Consider the following 18,531-nt stretch of genomic DNA (forward strand, 5'->3'; position numbering starts at 1 on the left):
CAGTGGATGGACGGATATTACATGAAATCAAGAGTTTGGCTGATGGCCGATGCTTGTACTGATGTTTTTTCTCTGTTGTTTATTCTTCTTGGTGTAAAGGAAACCAAGAAATCTTCATTTCTCACTAAAAAAATGACATTATTGCTCACTTAAAGGACAATTCCAGACAGTTTCATCTTTTGTTTCCTTACAAGAAAGTGACATGTTTGTAAACAGAGCTGTAATACAAAGTCTCGTGAAGACAGGCACTCAGTATGTTTACAGGTAGAATAAACAACATCCAGATTTACTCTCACTGCTACGAGAACATGGCGCCTCCGATTAGATATTCCTTTGTTGATAAAACAAACGGGAGCTTCAGACGACCTGTAAACACAGTCGTCAATGAGACTTTGCATTACAGCTCCATTTATAAACAAGCAGGACACATTAGTAGATGTTTGTGTTTCAGCTGTTTTTCTTTAAAATTGATTTGATTTAACTTTTATTTGTATGATTGCCATTGTTTTATGATTTATCACTGTGTCTTATCACCTTTTATTAATATTGTTTTTAATTGTTTGATGTTGTTTTGTTTAAAGCACCTTGAGATGTACTTTTTGTATGAAAGGCACTTAAATTATTATTATTATTATTAATAATTATAATGAAAAAGAAAATCTTCAGATTCATTCTTTTAGACCAAAAATATTATGACTTTAACTTTAACAAACTGAACTTGCTATGACATCTTGGTAGAGTCATGCCCCGACCCAAAAAAGAGAGGAAAAGAAAAGAAAAGAGGCTCCTCCTTTGAGTCAGCACAATATGCCACATAACAAATAAACTAAATAAATAAATCAGCCACTGCCAACAGTATTTACCGATGGCTGATGTCAGTCAACAAGGCGAAAATCAGCCGACACCGATATTCAGCTGATGCATCTGTGCATCCCTAAGTAGGTGATACATTAAGGTGATTATCTGGACCGAGTGACGAGAACCGAACCAGAACCAGCAAAAACAGGTCGTCTGTCTGTGTTTGGGCAGTGAAACAAAAATGTGCAGCTGCTTCATGAGAACATTATTCACCATTGTCACGTCTGTAGCCACCAGCAGGGACACAGAGGTTACCCCTCAGTAATTTGTTGGTTTTGATGACCTGAAGAGGAATTTAATGGCGCTATTACTGTGAGGCACCGTGGGGGGGTTGGATGGGTAGGTGGGGTCTGGAGGATTTATGAGTCCTGGCTGCAGCCACAGTTTGACTGTTGACTGTTTTTTTTTTATTTTATTTTTTTTATTTCTGGGGAATAAGAAATGTTGTTTTTATTCGATGCTCGAGGAAAAGCGTTGTCGGTGGGTTCAGTTTCAAGTGTGCGACAGTGGAGTGGAGATAAGAGCGAGCTCGGTGACGGCGTGATGACAGGGTCTGGACTGAATAAATAAAACTAAACACAGCAGCAGCAGAGTGGATGGAGACATCAGGCTCTGCTCTGTGGAGCTCGGACACTTTCCATTCATATATACGATGCAGTTTCCGTGTGTTGATGCACATCAGTCGTCGTTTTTCTGTTCAAATCGCGGTTGCACATAAAGGCTCATTACGCCTCATGCATATGGAATCAAAAGCCGGTCGTTTTTGTGTCGTCTCCTTTGGATTTCATGGAGACGTTTTTATCTCTTTGTGTCGCGCTTTTGTTTTGAAAATAGCAGCACATGGTTTCCAGGAGAGTTTGGCTCAGGTACAGGATGTCGAAGTCTTCGCTAAAATCTGCCGGCGTTGCCTTTCATGGCGAGCCAGTCGTCTTCTAACGCACCACACCAGCAGCATGATTATGTGGCAGGAAGATAATTCATCACTGCCCCCCCCACTCACCCCCCCACTACTCCTTCCTCTTCCTCCTCTTCACCTGACGCATATGAAATTATAAATAGTCCACATGGATGTTCTTGTTCCTATATGAGTAACGAGTGTCAATGCGTTTTAAGATGTGTCCTGGTTTGTCCGTGATGCAGTGATTGCGTCGGTCATTGCACGGACGAAACAGGAAGAGCACAGATTTACCATATTTATATCACTCGCTTCATTAAAGTGGAACTATCATGATAATTTCAGGGGGTTTTAATATGATATTGAACCCCAGTGGGGCAATATTGAAAGTTTCAATCAATAAAATACTCTATAACTATTGCATACATGCTGAATCCTCCATTCTGGCTCTTTCCTACTTCCTTCTGAAATGCTTGGATTCAGCGCTCCACCTACCAGCTGCATAATGACACATCCCCTCTTACATTCAAGAAAGTAACCAAAAAGTACAGAAATTGGCTTGTTTACTATTTCAGCGTATCAAAAATGTTGAATTCATCCATAAAGCTGTATGACTTGGACCTGGAATACGACCCAGATGACGAAAACAACAAACACACAGTCTGAACCTCCGTCGCAGCAATGACTTTTGCAAGACATCTCTGAATGGTAAACACTAAATTCCACCACATCTCATATCATTATAATCATACAGGTAGATATAACGTCAACCTGCTACTAAAAGTCTGCTAATTACACTAGGAACTGAGGCCAGTTGCCATATAAACAACTTCCACTCGACCTGTGGCTTGTCAAAGTGAGACTTTAGAAAAAAACTGATGTGGCACCTCCACTTCCTCTAGAACAAGTATCCAACATTTTAAACCTTTTTTCAAAATCTAAAAAGCTGGAAAAACATAATAGGTCCCCTTTAAAGAGGAGCTATGCAAGATTTTTTTTTTATTATTATTATTTATTTATTATATATATATATTTTTTTTTATTATTTATTATTACATTTAAATGATCAATTTATCAAACTGTTTTGGAGTAATTATGATGGTTAAATGACTAGTTCCAGGGAGAATGGAGGCTCTCTGCCTTCCACCTAGCGTCTCTGCGGCACCGCCACATAAACGTAACGCGCCCCGTAACCCGTAATCTCTTGTTTATGACAGATAAGACTACACAAATATACACATGGTAAAACATATTAACGTATGCCATCGCTCCATGGATTGCGTTCTCATCTGCTTGACCAGGTGGGAAGGAGGGAGGAGGTTTGGCAAAAGAGCAAAGTGGCACAGTGGCCAGATTTGTATAGTTCCCCTTTTTAAAGCGAAAGAAGTGAACATTGTATTGGAGTGAAATCTGCAGAGGAAACCATGAGCGCTGGGAGTCTGGGACAGGTGTGAACGCCTCGCCTGCTCCCGTCCCCAGAGGAAACCTGTCTGTCGGCGCTGGGCTGCATTATGGAGGACGAACGGCCGCGCTGACCTCTGTCTGCTCAGGTCAAACGTGAGTCCTGTGTGTGTGTGTTGTTGCAGCTGTTTGAAGTGAGTACGTACAGAATCTGCAGGGCGGAGATCTTGTCTTTCAGCACTTCCTGGGCCTTGTTGAAGTCCGACAGCATGTTCTGCGTCTCTCTGCTGTGGGCGATGCTCAGCTCGGCCAGCTCCCGCTCGTGCCTCTTCGTCAGCTCCTGTTCATGAACCCTGAACAGAGACAGAGAAAGAAAGAGAGAAAGAAATGAGTTTGAGTTAGAGAAGCATTTTCATTATCAACTAATCTGCCGTTTATTTTCCTCCGTCGCTGCGTTTGAAAACAACAATCACAGTTTCTGAAAGTTCAAGGTGACATTTCCCAACAATAGTTTCTTTCTTCCAACTCACAGCGACAAATCAACAGTTTAATCATCGCTCTAAGTCGGCGTGCGAGACGTGTTAAACCGAGGATAACCACGGCAACGACACCTCTTCGTCTTCATGCTACATTAGCGGGTTCGCCCTCAGCTGCAAAAAACAGACGCTTATAAGTTTTCTCGCTCAGTTTCCTCCCTCGCTCTGTGATGAGTGTCCACTGTCTCCTGGTTCGAAAAATAAAACTCAACATTTTGCCGAGTTGAAATAAGTTTTCAGATTCAGATCCTTTAATTATTCAGCGCGGCGCTCCGTCTTCTGGTATTGCTGGGCTCCGTCTCTCTCTCTCCGGCTCTCGTTTGCAGCTCGAAGACGAGGCCGTTAAATTTACTGTATAACAATGCATCGTATTTCACTCGCTGCTTTGAACGTTTGTGAGAATAACACTCTCTGAATCTGCCTGGTGAGTAATAACTACTGTTCAGCTGTCAGATTAATGTAATGAAGCACAAAGCAGCAGCAAGTGGAACAACTTAATTAAAATAATAATATATTTTATTTGTAAGCGCTTTTACAAATGCTCAAAGACACTTTACACTTTCAAAATCATAAAATAGAGCAAGTAACAGTGGAGTTCAACAGTATAAAACACACAAAAATTATATATTAAAGCTAATTAATGTGGAGTTTATGGTGGAGAAAGGTTTTTAAATGATACCTTAGATACCAAACAAACTCTAACTTTTTGCTTTATTCTGGTAAATCCAGACTCATTCTGTCTATATATTATATTATATTATATTATATTATATTATATTATAAGTCACATCAAATCGTCCTATGAAGCCACTTGACTGGACATCGGCAGCTGCATCACAGCTGTCTGTCGCTCCGGGACACGCTGTGATGTTTCCTACGGCTCAGGAATAACTCACATTTCCATTTATTTATCGTAGAAACGGGCGACATTTTCCCTTTAAAGACTTAATCGGGACCTGCAGACTCTCCTCCTCCTCCTCCTCTGTCTGCGTCTCCCAGGAGGAGCGAACATAATGGATCGCCCCGCCAAGGAAACATTGGTGAGATTAGAAAAGAAAGAAAAAAAGGAGGCGAAATGAATTTTTCCAAGACCGTAAAAACACACTATGAATGTTATTATGAAAGAAATGTGAAGTGTGTGTGTGTGTTTGGCGAGGCGATATGGAAATGCACAGAAAAACATAAACACGTTACAACCTAAGTGTAAAAAAAAAGAAAAAATAGTGAAATATATGAACCAAAGTGTGTCGATTGGTGTAATGAATGAAATACATTCGATTTACCAACTGAGAACTTTCTGCTGTGGGAGGGAAACGAGCTAAATGAAGAGGAAAATGATGGAAATTGGGAATAAAAGATGATAATGGTGAAATGAGGAGGAGAAAAATGGGCTGAGGAGGACGGAGGAGAAAAACATGGATGTCTGTGTGTCTGCCTCTTCTCACTCTGACTGGGCCAACTCCCCCCGAGGGGCGCACATCTTATCTCTCCCTGCTTCCTCTTTATTTATTTATCAGCCTATTTTTATCCCTGTGACCAGGATTCAGACGGGGAGTTACGTAACAAGAGGGAGAAATGTGCTGCGCATGAGCCTCGCAGCAGGAACACAGAGAGACAGAGACAGAGAGAGAGAGCGTATACATAAAGGCAGGCAGCGCATGAAGACACGTTGGAGCATAAAGCATCATGGGAACAGCTATCGAGCACATACAGTACACACACACATGTAGAGGGGGAAAAAAACCTAACAACATAAATCCAGGGTTGCAGATTGATTGTAATGAGGAGCTGCAGCACATTAACTGTACAGCACTTTAAAACATTTATCACGCGCTGCAGGGAACAACACGATGATGGATTCAATTCTGCTTTTACCCTAAATAACCTTCACTGCTCCTAATCAATGGGCTCCTGACACCGGCCCAGAGACAGAGAGAAAGAGAAAGAGAGGGGGCGGGGGGGTTGATTTGCCTGGTTTGGGCTTTTCTTTCTCTCTCTCTCTCTCCCCCTCTCTCTTTCATCTCGGTCTATTTTCATCAGGGCCGGAGCAGAGTGGGATTGCAGAAACTATCGTCACCCTTATAAAATCAGTGAGATCAAGTTTAGCAGCAGGAGCTGATGACAGGGGGCCGAGGGGAGACCGAGGGGTTCGGAGTGAGCACGAGTTGCACTTGTATCACAGGGGAATGAGGCTGTTAATGAAGAGAAATGTGATTATTTACATTTCTATGTGTTTTTTTGCACAAATTAAACAGGGTATTGTGTGTTAATAGGAGATGTACATGTAACAGGCTGCAACTGTTGATCCTTGTTTCGAGCCTTTGTGCTAAGCTAAGCTATTTACCTACCTTCAAACTCCATACAGTATAAAGGTAGATGTTTGTGTTAAAGCTCCATACAGTATAAAGGTAGATGTTTGTGTTAAAGCTCCATACAGTATAAGATGTTTGTATTAAAGCTCCATACAGTATAAAGGTAGATGTCCATGTGTAGTGTGATTATAAAGCAGCTCTAGGTTCTATATTAATACTGTGAAAGTATCAAAGCCTCAGTCCACAGAGAAATGCACACAGCCTGTATTCAGAAACTGAGCCTTAAAACCAGCCGTCAGGACTTCCTGTCACTTTGTGATGTCACAACTAAACAGTCACCCAAAGCCCCACCCCCTCACCACCTGGACCCAAACATCCAACACTTGGCAGGATTTGGTTGTTTGAGTGTTTTATTATTCTGTTTTTATTGGATCAGTCATACAACAGTCAGCCAATCAGAAGAGAGACTCAGAGCCTTCCCTCTCTTCTGATTGGCTGACACTGATCTGTTGTAACTAGCGCTCCAGAGAGAAGCTTTTTGTCTTTTAGTGGAGTAACACTTTAGATAAGAAGTTTAAAAAATATGGGACACAACATGTTTCTCTTGTTCAGAAACTTAATACAAGCAGAACAATTTCTTTAATACGTCTAAAACCCAAATTCATGTTTTTTCAAATCAAACTTTATCGACACAAGGAGATATCACACAGGGTAACACTGAGGGCTCACATTGAGCGCTAAATCCAGAAGTAGACTCGAAAAGAACACACACACACACACATACACACACACACATTGAGGAACTAAAGAAAAGCTGCTCTGAATTCATGAGGGAAATATTCAGTAGTTTGGTTGCCACGGTTACCGCGCATCAAGATAAACTGCATTGTGAATAACAACACTGGTGCGTATGCTCCTCCGGCTCCTGGAGACAAACATGCAGAGTCCGACTGTGTGTGTGCGACCATGAATATTTCACACACACACACACACAAAAAAAAAATGATACAAAGAAGGAAAAAAAAGAGTCGTATCTGATGAGAAGAAACAGGAACGCTGTTGCTTTGACGACCGACCGACGCCTTTTAAAACGCCACGAATTCACTCTGACGTTTTTTTCTTTTCTTTTCTTCCTTATACACGATAGAGGATGAATGCGCCACACTGACAACAGCCTCATTCACATCACTCAGAGCTTTCAACCGCTGCAGCTCAACTCTGACAAAGACAAAAATCAAAGTGTTTCAGTCTGAGTTTATCCATCATATATAAAAAAAACCCAAAACAACCCCTCTGTTTTTCCCTCTGTTTACCTCGGCTGGTCGTTTCCTACCTGATCTGCTGGTTGGCTTCGCTGCGGATCTTGAGCACCTCTTTGCCCTTGAGCTCCAGCTCTTTGGTCAGAGTGCTGATGTTCTCGTTGAGCGTGTGGATCTGGTGGTCCAGCTGCGCGATGTGGTTCTTCCTCCTGGACACTTCCTCCGCCAGCTCCGTGATCCGGCCCAACAGCTCACGCTCCTGGAAAGAAACATTTAAAATTGTATTTAAAAAAAAACAAAAAAAAAACTGTATTATTCATTTCTTCTACATTTTGACAAGTGGATGTCCCACAGTGTTGGTCGTCCTTGAATAAACCCACCACCACAACTTTGTGAGTCATTTCTGGTGATTTGGCCAATTTCTAAAAACAGTTTTAATGAGGTAAAACCTCCATGAGGACGAATCTATGAATAATTTTTACTTTAATTTTAATTAAAATAACTTCTACATACTATTACATAAGTTATAAAGCTTTGGAACGACTTGTCTGAGGAAATCAGGTTGGTGCAATCTGTTCGTTCTTAAAACATACTTTTATCACAGAGCTCTTATTTGGTTTTTACATCCTTATTTCTCTTAAAATGTCTCTTTTTATTCTCCTGATTGTTTTTACTTTCAGTTCTAATTTCATAGAAATGTGTGTGTGTTTTTTTTTTAATTTATTTGACATTTCTGCTCTATAAATGATTATTATTATGATTATCATTATTATTATTGCACATCCTGTCTTTGCACAACATCATGCAGTGTTTTGGAGTAACTCAATAAACCATTTTTATATTAATGTGGGTGGATTCAATTAAATTAAATTAATTAACAGTTGGGTTTCACTGTTGAACATCTTTCTGAAAGAGTTTCAGCAAATCAGGAAACAATAAGCATCAGTAAAGTGGTTTTGCATTGATTACACTGAATGATATATCAGTATAGTTGTCTCATTTTGGCCTTTGTCCCATTTAGTATTATGGGATGTAACAACTGGATCTGAAGGCGTTTCTTCTTCAGCCTGTAATTAACAGAGTGAACGTGACTCATGTTCAACAAGTGAGTCACGTTCACTCTGCTGAAGCAACAATCAAGAGCTGATGGAATAAACTGACAGGAAATGTAAACACTAACCATCATCCATCATTCATAAATAATAAAACAATGTATTCTCTGTTTCACTGGCGTTATAAAGGCCGTGTGTGTTGTAACTGTGGGTCGGTTACTGTGTGTGCCATCCCACTCCAGAACTAATGTTTTAAGTCGTCTCAGACTTTTATTTTGAAAAATAATTGTGACAAATGATGCAAATCCGCCTGTTAAATGTGCTGGTGTCACCGGTTTAGACCAGATAGATCCACAAGTGTGAGATTTCACTAAAATGTCAGTCTTAAGTGTGCACGAGAGCCCAGATCCTGAATCACTCGGTGTCCACATGAGTCAGTACGTCTTGCAGAGCTGCACCAGATCTTTATTGTGAGAAAAAAAGTGTTTTGTTTTTTTTACACTGTGTAGGTCGACAACATAACTGTCCAGTGACGATAAGCTTCTCAAATTTTACCGCAGTGAAGTTAGTTTTAAATTGGATATTCGACAGACATTCATTCGCAAGCCACTCCAACATTTCATGTGCAGACATTACAGTAAACACACGGAGAAGACTGCAACAGCATGTACCGATTTCCTGTTTTCAAAATAAACTACTGTGTTTAAAGCTATTGAGAAGCTATTGAGCTAAAATGCTAATATTAACATATATAATTAATAATAAATAATGGAGTAACATGATCCCACACTGATTTGGAGTCAACTGATCACAATTATAAATAGATTTAAAATGTCAAAACAAGAGGTGTATCTCATGCAGCCAGTGTAGTAATATGACCTCACACTGATTTTGAGTCAATCGATCACATGACCTGGAAGCTTTTGAGCTAAAATGTTAATATGTTTATATAAAAATTAATTAAAAAAAGTTATATATAGATGTATAATGTAAAAACAAGAGGTGTATCTCATGCAGCCAGTGGAGTAACATGATCCCACACTGATTTTGAGTCAATTGACCACATGACCTTGAAGCTATTGAGCTATCACGTTGCAGCTGCTTCACTCTTACCTCTGAGCTGCTGTGTGTTAAAAAGTTTGGAAACGAGTGAGTCTGAACTCTGTGTTGACATTGTATGGTCGTTAACAGACAAAACTGCGAACGTTAATATACACGAGCCTTATTTGCCAAAATTGATCGTAACGATTAGAGAGTTGAGCGACGAGGCGAAGTCAGAACAGCAGAGAGATAATACGAAGCTTCACAGCAGAAGGTCGCTGAACTGTGAAAGTTATCGTCCACTCGTCTCGATAAGTCTCCGTGCCAGCGGCTGCAAGTCCACACATCCAATAATAACCATCATTTTGTATAATAAGCCCCATATTCAAAAACTCCTGCCTCGCTATCCGTCTTCATCTGACTCTTAATTTAATGTAATTGGCCGATTCTGGCTGTCCATAAATGTTGAGGCGCAATTAAGCTCAATGGGAGGGGAGTGGGGGGTCGGGGCAGATTAATCTTTAAAGACTCTTTTACTCATTTTTACTCTCCGTCTCGTCAAACTCCTGGTTTTTCACCGAGGAGAAGAGGAAGAAGAAGAAAAACAAGAAGGAAAACGGAAAAAAGGAAATTGACCAAAAACTGGTTCATTTCAGGAAACTCAGGACTATTTGAAAAAAAAGAAAAAAAGAAAAACAGTGTGTGTGGTGCTATTTGTGTCTTTAATCCCTGTTGGATGTTCACACTGAGATTTATTTCTGCTCCGTCATCACTTTTTTATTTATTCCCTCTCTTTTTTTTCCCCCAACATCTCACTGTCTCCTTTGCTTCAAAACGTCTAAAATAAGCGGGAGAGGAATCGTGGAGATGAAGAAGTGCTATCTCCCCCTCTCTATTCTCATTTTTAAGTCTTTGAAAAATAAATAAGGTCTTTGTTTTTAAATATTTATCAGGCCGAGGCATTAGCTGCTGGAGGAGGTCGGGTGTGATTGCCTGCTCAAAGTGAACTTTTATTTTTTTATTAGAGGATGATGGATGGATGGATGGATGGATGGATGGATGGATGGATGGATGGATGTTATAGTCGGGTCAGTGTCACCCATCCTCTGTGATTGACAGGGTTTTTTATAATAATGTTATTGTTCAGAAAGTGAAGTTTAGTTTTGAAGTTTCTAAATGATTGTGATGTTAATTTTCTTCCTTTATCTGTTTTTTTATTATATATTTTCTTTCTCTTTCGGTTCCTGCTTTGTTTTTCTTTACTTTCTTGTCTTACAGGCTTTAATCCGACTCATTTACAAATATCTATCAGACTTCTAAAACCCATTTGAACATCTGGATTGTAGCATGTTGGATTATTTTCTCACTTAATCCTTCTACAAAGAGTTTTACATCGAACGCATCGTCAGAAAACCTTCACATAATTAAGAACCATGTAAAACTAATACCAGACGTACTAATAAATGTTCATTTATTCAGTAATTGATTGACAGACCGATGAGAACAAAGAGAAAAGTGACCCTGAGGCGACTTATTGTGAGTAAAAAGCTGAATTAAATCAAACGACAGCTCCTCTGGGATAAATAAATGAAGATATTTCAGGTACAAAGTGAAACGCTGGACTGAACGACAAACAAGCGAACGCATCGTGAGAAAATGGACCAAACAGTATCTCCCCAGGGACACACACACAGACACACACAACCCTCTGCTGCTTCATCAGTCTCCTCCTCCCCGTCCGTTAACTAATTGCATTTATAAAAACATTAGTCAACGCAGCGTGACGACTATCGGCTGCTGAGCTGCTCGGCTCAGGAAGTTTCACTTTATCTGCTGTTAAACGGCTCCGCAGACGTAAACAAAGACTTAACGTCAACACACAAACTCTACAAACTCGTCCACAAAAGTCCTCGTGCAGCTTTTCAACTCAATATATATCAATATTAAGTTTCTCAATGATTGAACTTCCAGAGGGTTCAGATTCACAGATTATTTCAGACTCCAGTGAACTCATCGTGGTGAAACAGATGGAGAAAGGACACAGAGGACGATGTTACCGCCACATTACAGCTGCCAAATAGTGATCCATCCTTCTGCTTAAGACTCACAACAACAACAGCCACACTGTTCCCTCCGACTCTGTAGCCGCGGTAACGAGGGACAGAAAGTGTCCAAAACGGTCACATCATCAAATCTAAAGTATTTAAGTATTTTAAAGTAAATTTTTCTGTTGTATTGACTCTGAAACAACCTATTGAAGCAGAGTCGGATCGTCGAACCATAAAAATAATAGAATCAACAGCTACTGCACTACAACTCGCTTCAACAGCTGAATGAAATAACAGATTTTAGATTCAGATTTTTAGTAAATTCACTCAATTTTGAAAAATATGTTTTGATTTTATCATTTTAAGTTGTTGATGATGGGATTATTATAGTATTTAACAGGTTTGAGTCACATTCTCACCTGCATTAGACCATCGCTGCCTCTTGTTGGACCTTATAATTTCACTTTTAAAATTTTTCTTTATCTAATTTTTCTACATAAAAGGTTTTCATCCTTTATTTTTCAGCATTTGCTTTCTCAGCTTCATCAAATCTAAAGACGAAAAAACTGTTAAATTGATTTAAGATGAAGAGTCAGACCTGTGGTGATTGAACGCTCTGGTTTTCACTGTGAGGAGTTCAATGACTCAGCGACGCGAGGGACGACGTTACGGCGTTACCTCACCGTGACCTCGAGTCCGACTCGACGCGAGTCAATCAGGACAGAACCAGACTGAACCACGACCTGAGAAGTCTGACGTGCTGCTACACACCTGACCGACAGTTCAACTACACTGTTAGCCAGTTTTGACTCTCTGTCGCCTTGACAACGACAGATGAGAGGGACTGATGGTGATATGTGTGTGTTGGGGAGGTGGGCTGGGGTATTAAAATCAACCAGCTGTGCGTCGCTGCCAAAACATCTGTACCACAAAGTGATGAGAGAGGAACCCGTGGTGTTCTGGGTAATTAGGAAGATTTACAAGACTGTGTGTGTGTGTGTGTGTGTGTGTGTGTGTGTGTGTGTGTGTGTGTGTGTTGGTGTTATGTAAGTCACACTGTATCGTCTCCATCCCAGGCTAATTTCTGTTAAAGAAAAACAGCACTGATCAATAATGAATAAATGTAACAAAAACAGCTGTTTCAGTGTTTTGTCTATGGTGAAGAAGAAGAAAAAGAAGAGGAGTGTGTATGATGTAAACATGGACTTTAATGTTTGTTTCATGAACACTGATCAACATTATGACCTCATCATCTGCCGCCTCAGTGAGATGCTTCATGATTCATCAGCTGAACTTTATCTCACCGATAGAATCGTTTCCACCTGAGCTCAAGTTTATTCATATTTTATATTCCCATCTTTTCTTTTTAAATGTTAAAATTAAAAATACATTTAAACACAGGTGGCTGAGGGTCGACATTATTATTCTCATTATTATTAATGTAAAAGTCTTTTGTGTGTCGAGTGTCTCGGGAAACAAAGTGGGAGCAAAACACTTATCTGCTCTTAATTCTGTATGAATATCCGATTGTTTTTTGAACATTTCGACAAGAAAATAACAAAAAAATAGTGGAAACTGCCACTTTTTATTGTCTGATTTACAACAAAACCCAAAGATAATTAACTCACAATCAGAGAAATCCTTTGGCATTTGTCCTAAAACTGTGAGTCTGTGCAGTGAGGATTAATACAGAGGCAAAACCAGTGTGTCTCTTTCTCTGTCTATCACTGAGCGACCTCCTCAGAGACTGTGGGTGTTTAATAGCGTGAAAAGAGACGGAGAGTCTGTTCACACTCATCTACATCGTTGCAGAGTCTGGGACGATCCATATCCGTATGAGGCGTTCACATGTATGTGTCTCAGTAAATGCACTTGAACCCGTGTGTGTGTGTGTGTGTGTGTGTGTGTGTGTCGTACCTGTATCCGGTTGTTCTCCAGCGTCTTCTCCAGCTCGGCTTTGGCGGCAGACAACTCCTGTTGGTGGGTTTGTCTCAGGTGTTCGATGGCCGACGCGTGGATGTGGTTCAGCTCTGATCGCAGGGAGGCTGATGGGGAGGAAGAAAAGAAAGAAAGAAAGAAAGAAAGAAAGAAAGAAAGAAAGAAAGAAAGAAAGAAAGAAAGAAAGACAGAAAGAAAGAAAAATGAATACAGGAAACATTACACATGTGGAGACAAAGCGAAAGTGAAAAGCTTTGACAACCTTCGCAAAGAAGCTCATTAGCTGTGATGAAGGCATTTTATTACATAATAAATAAAAAAAACGTATAAATAAAGTCTTTTTTTTAACCTTTTAAACACATAAAAAAAAGTGTCTGCGCTGCCTTTGCCCACGTGGCCTTTAATCGTGACTCAGATGAACACATTTTACTGTAGACAGTATAATGGTCTGGAGGGAACACGCTCTGTTTGTGTACTCGAACGCAACTTCAGAATAAAAACATTAAAGCAGAAAAAAGAAAAGAAAAGCGATGAAAGGAGGTGCCAGATAAAGAGGAGGATGAAGGTGATGAAAAGGGAGCGATGGACGGAGCAGCTCTGACATGAAGGTTAATGGAGGAGCGTTGACCACGGCTCAGAGCCGCTGCAGTTCGCACATAAAGAAGAAGAACGGAGTAAAAGACTCAAGTTTTATAGATATTTCTGGTCCATAAACAAGAAGTACTTGTTTTTAAAGTATTTAAGTATTTTAAAGTACATTTTTCAGTTGTATTGACTCTGAATCAACCTGTTGAAGCAGAATATGACTGTTGAACCATAAAAATAATAGAATCGACAGCTACTGCACTACAACTCAAAAGTAAAAACAGACTGTGAGCTTCAACAGCTGAACGAAAAAAGGCAAAATAACACATTTTAGATTTCATTTTTAGTAAATTCACTCAATTTTGAAAAATGTGTTTTGATTCATTATGAGTTGTTGATTATAGGATTATTATAGTATATATAAGTGAGTTGAGTCACATTCTCACCTGTATGAGACCATCGCTGCCTCTTGTTGAACCTTATCATTTATAAAGAGTTTTTTTTTCTTCCCATTTTTCTACATAAAAGGTTTTCATCCTTTATTTTCCAGCGTTTTCTTTCTTCAGCTTTCACGGAGAAATCAGAGCGGACTGTGACTGAAACTCTTTATCAGTGTGAAATGAGCTGAAAGGTCACGTTAGGGTGAATACTTCCTCTCACACTCACCCAGCATGGCTTTGCCCTCGTCCTCCAGCTCGAAGCGCAGCGTCTGCAGCTCCTGCTCCGACTGCTGCTTCAGCGTCTCGATGCTCTGGCGATGAGCCTCTCTGAGCGACTGCAGGTCCGCATGGTGGTGGTGGCGGAGGCGCTCCTCCAGGTCCTGACGGAGGGATGGAGAGCAGGAGCAGGAGGAGGAGGAGGAGGAGGACGGGTGGGAGGTGCAGGGGGACAGGAAAAGAGAGAAAGAGAGTTTTAGAAACCTTTTAAATCCAGTATGAGGTCAGTTTGTCGTTTTATCTTCACTTTTTATTTATTTGTTTCTACTTTGTGAGAACCAGAGGTCACATCCTGACACTTAAAGGGATAGTTCAACATTTTGGTAAATTGGCCCATTGCCATAATTGCTATAGTCATAGCAGTAGGTTCGTTACCTTTAATTGTCGGTGCAAGCTATTTTTAGAACGGCGGAGCGGGGCGGCGAGCTGCTCAGAGCTACGCTACGGAGGCTAATGGGATTTCTTGGTTTCCCTCATCAAACTCATCAAATACACAATCCAACAACTCCACAACGCTCTGGTGGACAAGTTGTGACCTGCACATTCACCACGCTATGAGATAATAACAAAACGTTACCAGACAGAGTTGTTTTAGAGGTAAATTTATGCAAAACCGCTGATGCGCGTTGCCTTCAGGGACAGTTTTTCAGCAAGCAGACTCTGTATTTACCTTGGAAACGGCTTCACTTCGTAACGTTGTGTTATTATCTTATAGCGTGGTGAATGTGCAGGTCACAACTTGTCCACCAGAGCGTTGTGGAGTTGTTGGATTGTGTATTTGATGAGTTTGATGAAGGAGCCTCCGTAGCGTAGCTCTGAGCAGCTCGCCGCTCTGCTCCGCCGTTCTAAAAATAGCTTGCACCGACAATTAAAGGTAACGAACCTACTGCTATGACTATAGGGATTATGGCAATGGGCCAATTTGCCAAAATGTTGAACTATCCCTTTAAGCTTTTCTTCAATAGATCCTCCTTCAGGTCAAAATGTTGTTAAATACAGAATATTAACTGTAATACAACCATCCTTTACATTTGCTGTGCACAGTTTTGAGCTGCAGTCTCTTCAAAAAACACAAAGAGTCAGATTTAAAAGATTCAGTTCAACTCACTGACTTTTACTTTGAGCACATAAACTGTATTTGTATGTAGATAATAGACTTTCCTCTTCAGAGAGAGATATTTGAGTCAATATCTTTAACATTATCTTCATCATTTTGTCTTCAATTCAACCTTTTTTTCCCAATATTGAGCTTTTCACTTCATTAAATTCATTAATTAAACTTTATATTGACTGAGAAAACAAATGAGTGTTATCGCAACAGATTTCTGGGAACGTTGTCAACAGGGCAGGAGAAGGATTGGTATTGATCAGCTGATCGCTCATGCTGATTTCCCATGATGCACTAGGAGTGAGAAGAACAACAGAGTCCAGACCGTCAGAACTTCATCCAAGACTAATAATCTCAAGTTTTCTGCGACGACAGCTGTCCACGAACAAAAGAGTCCAAACTAATTAATGAATCAAATATCAAATAAAACCACCAAATGTGTTTCCACCATTTTGTTAATAATTGCATCAGATTTTTCCTTAATGAAGTTTCATTAATTAAATTGTGTTCAGTCAGTTTCATCCAGCTGCTGTAGTCGGTGGAACGACAATTTAACATTTAACGGCGAAAGAGGCAGAGAAACGTATTCAGAAATTAAAGAAAACTGACAAACGCACTGAATTAGTATCAGGCATTAGCACTGCTGACTGGAGGGCTGCCACACACACACACACACACACACACACACACACACACGCACTCTGCTGGCAGCCAAACGTTTACTCTGGCAGTAAAAAGCTGTTGTCGATGACGATGTGTGAGGATCCACATTTTCCTGCCTGAGTCTTTCTGGAAATATGGTTTTATTTCTACTTTTTCAGAGACGTTCGCCGTCCCGTCCGGCCTTCGTTTCGTTACAATAAGCTCGTCAGGCTGAGCGACAACAGACCTAGAGCCAAACGCCGTCCGTTCGTTCAGCTGGACCGTTTCTATAACTACCTCCAGTGAAGAGACAGATCTCTGCAGCTTCTGTCCCGACCAATCACTGGAGCCGCTTTGATCGGACTGATTTGGTTTCTCTCTCCCTGAGGACGACGTCTCATTGTTCCACGCAAAGACAAATCAAATCATAACGATTCACACAGTGTCGCTGTCTGAGCTGCTTCCTTCACTAACACTTATATTTGTGCCTGCATATTAAAATCCTATAGTGACCTGATCCATCTTTAATTATCTACAACACAGCGTCAGGATTAACACACTCACAAATCAGCACTTTTCCTCTTTGGAGGGATTAATATTGTGTATTTTATGCATTTTAACATTATAAATAAGAGACACCTTAATGATTAAATGCAGAAAATAATCTTATTTATGTTTTTTTTGTTGAAAAAGTCTTAAATTTCCTGCAGTTAAACAAAGAAGACCAAAACAACATTAGTTTATTCCACATTTCTGCAGGAAGTTGTGGCAGGTCTTCAAGGTTTACAGAAATTTAAAGATGAAAATGAATGAAAAATGTTGAAATAAATGAACATATATCCATATACTATGAAATTATAGTATATTTATATATTTGCAATTAAAGAACAGACATTAGTTTCAGTTTCAACATTAAAAACAGTCTAAAATATCATTCTGATTGGTTAATTTGTGATTTAATTTGATGCAGGGCAGTAACAGCGAACACAAACCTTCTCAGACTGACGCATTAAAAGAGTTAAATGTTTAATATTAAAGAGGAAAACACAGCTGCTCTCCCCCTGATCTCATTTCCATGATTACACCCGGCTCTAAAAGCTGCAGCTCACACTGAGTTTAAATCTCTTCTCTTTGTCGCTTCAACATTAGGAAGCCGTTTGTGTGAATCATAACTAGAACTCATCAACAAGGAGCATAAAAAAAGAAAGAAAAAAACCCCCAGATATGACGGCGATGTCTATGGCACGGCGTTTTAATTCTGCGATATGTGACGCCTTGGGGAAATGATTCATCGAGTGAAAGTGGGGGCCCCTAAATATTCAAATGAGCCGCCGGACAGTGTTTCTACAGGCGACACTTCAAACACAAAACTAAAAGTGTTACAGTTCATTAATGACAAAATAGACAGATATTAGATATAGATAGATATTTTGATTTGAGACATTGGTCCAAGGTGAAAAGTCTCTAAGGATCTGTATGGTGCTGCATCCACTAAGCCCCGCCCCCTCCACTGAATGATCCAATCAAATCTTAACCTTGTGCTCTGTTCTTCGTGGGCCATATTGACCAATATGAAGCATGTAACATAAAATTATCACCAAATCCTGTTTCACCGTGTGAGTCAACTTCTCTTCAACTCATTAACCTCATTGACTAAAGGTAAAACCTGACGAATCAGATTGGACACCCATAATATTAAAGGGATAGTTCAACATTTTGGCAAATTGGCCCATTGCCATAATCCCTATAGTCATAGGAGTAGAAGTTTTTAGAACGGCGGAGCAGAGCCGTGAGCTGTTCAGAGCTACTCTACGGAGGATTTCTTGGTTTCCCTCATCAAACTCATCAAATACACAATCCAACAACTCCAAAACGCTCTGGTGGACAAGTTGTCAAGCAGCTCCGACAATTAAAGGTAACGAACCTACTGCTATCCTATCCTATCCCTTTAATATATGAAATATTTCACTTTCACGCAATTTAATAGAAGAAAACCATAGTTTTACAAGTGTTGCCTAAAGAGTTAAATAATTGATTTTACGCGTCTCGGCTGACGTATGGAAACCGGTTCTTTAAAGTCCAGTTCTCTGAAGAACGACCATGTTTAACGAAGCTCCACTTCCTGTGTCGTCGCTCGCCC

The 18,531-nt window shown here is 40.1% G+C and overlaps 1 protein-coding gene across 1 annotated transcript in view; it reads right to left on the bottom strand.

The window, feature by feature from the left end:
* The window catches only part of fam184ab (family with sequence similarity 184 member Ab), a gene marked incomplete at both ends in the record, with an annotated part of 179,245 nt that overhangs the window by 19,052 nt on the left and 141,662 nt on the right, over window positions 1-18,531 (bottom strand). Inside the window, 4 exons of the mRNA XM_084000346.1 lie at window positions 3,361-3,507; window positions 7,336-7,520; window positions 13,320-13,447; window positions 14,592-14,745. Coding sequence (XP_083856472.1) covers window positions 3,361-3,507; window positions 7,336-7,520; window positions 13,320-13,447; window positions 14,592-14,745 — 614 coding nt within the window. The remainder of the gene's footprint in view (window positions 1-3,360; window positions 3,508-7,335; window positions 7,521-13,319; window positions 13,448-14,591; window positions 14,746-18,531) is intronic.

The sequence above is a fragment of the Trachurus trachurus genome, assembly GCF_905171665.1.
Source record: "Trachurus trachurus genome assembly, chromosome: 24".
Lineage (NCBI taxonomy): Eukaryota > Metazoa > Chordata > Actinopteri > Carangiformes > Carangidae > Trachurus > Trachurus trachurus.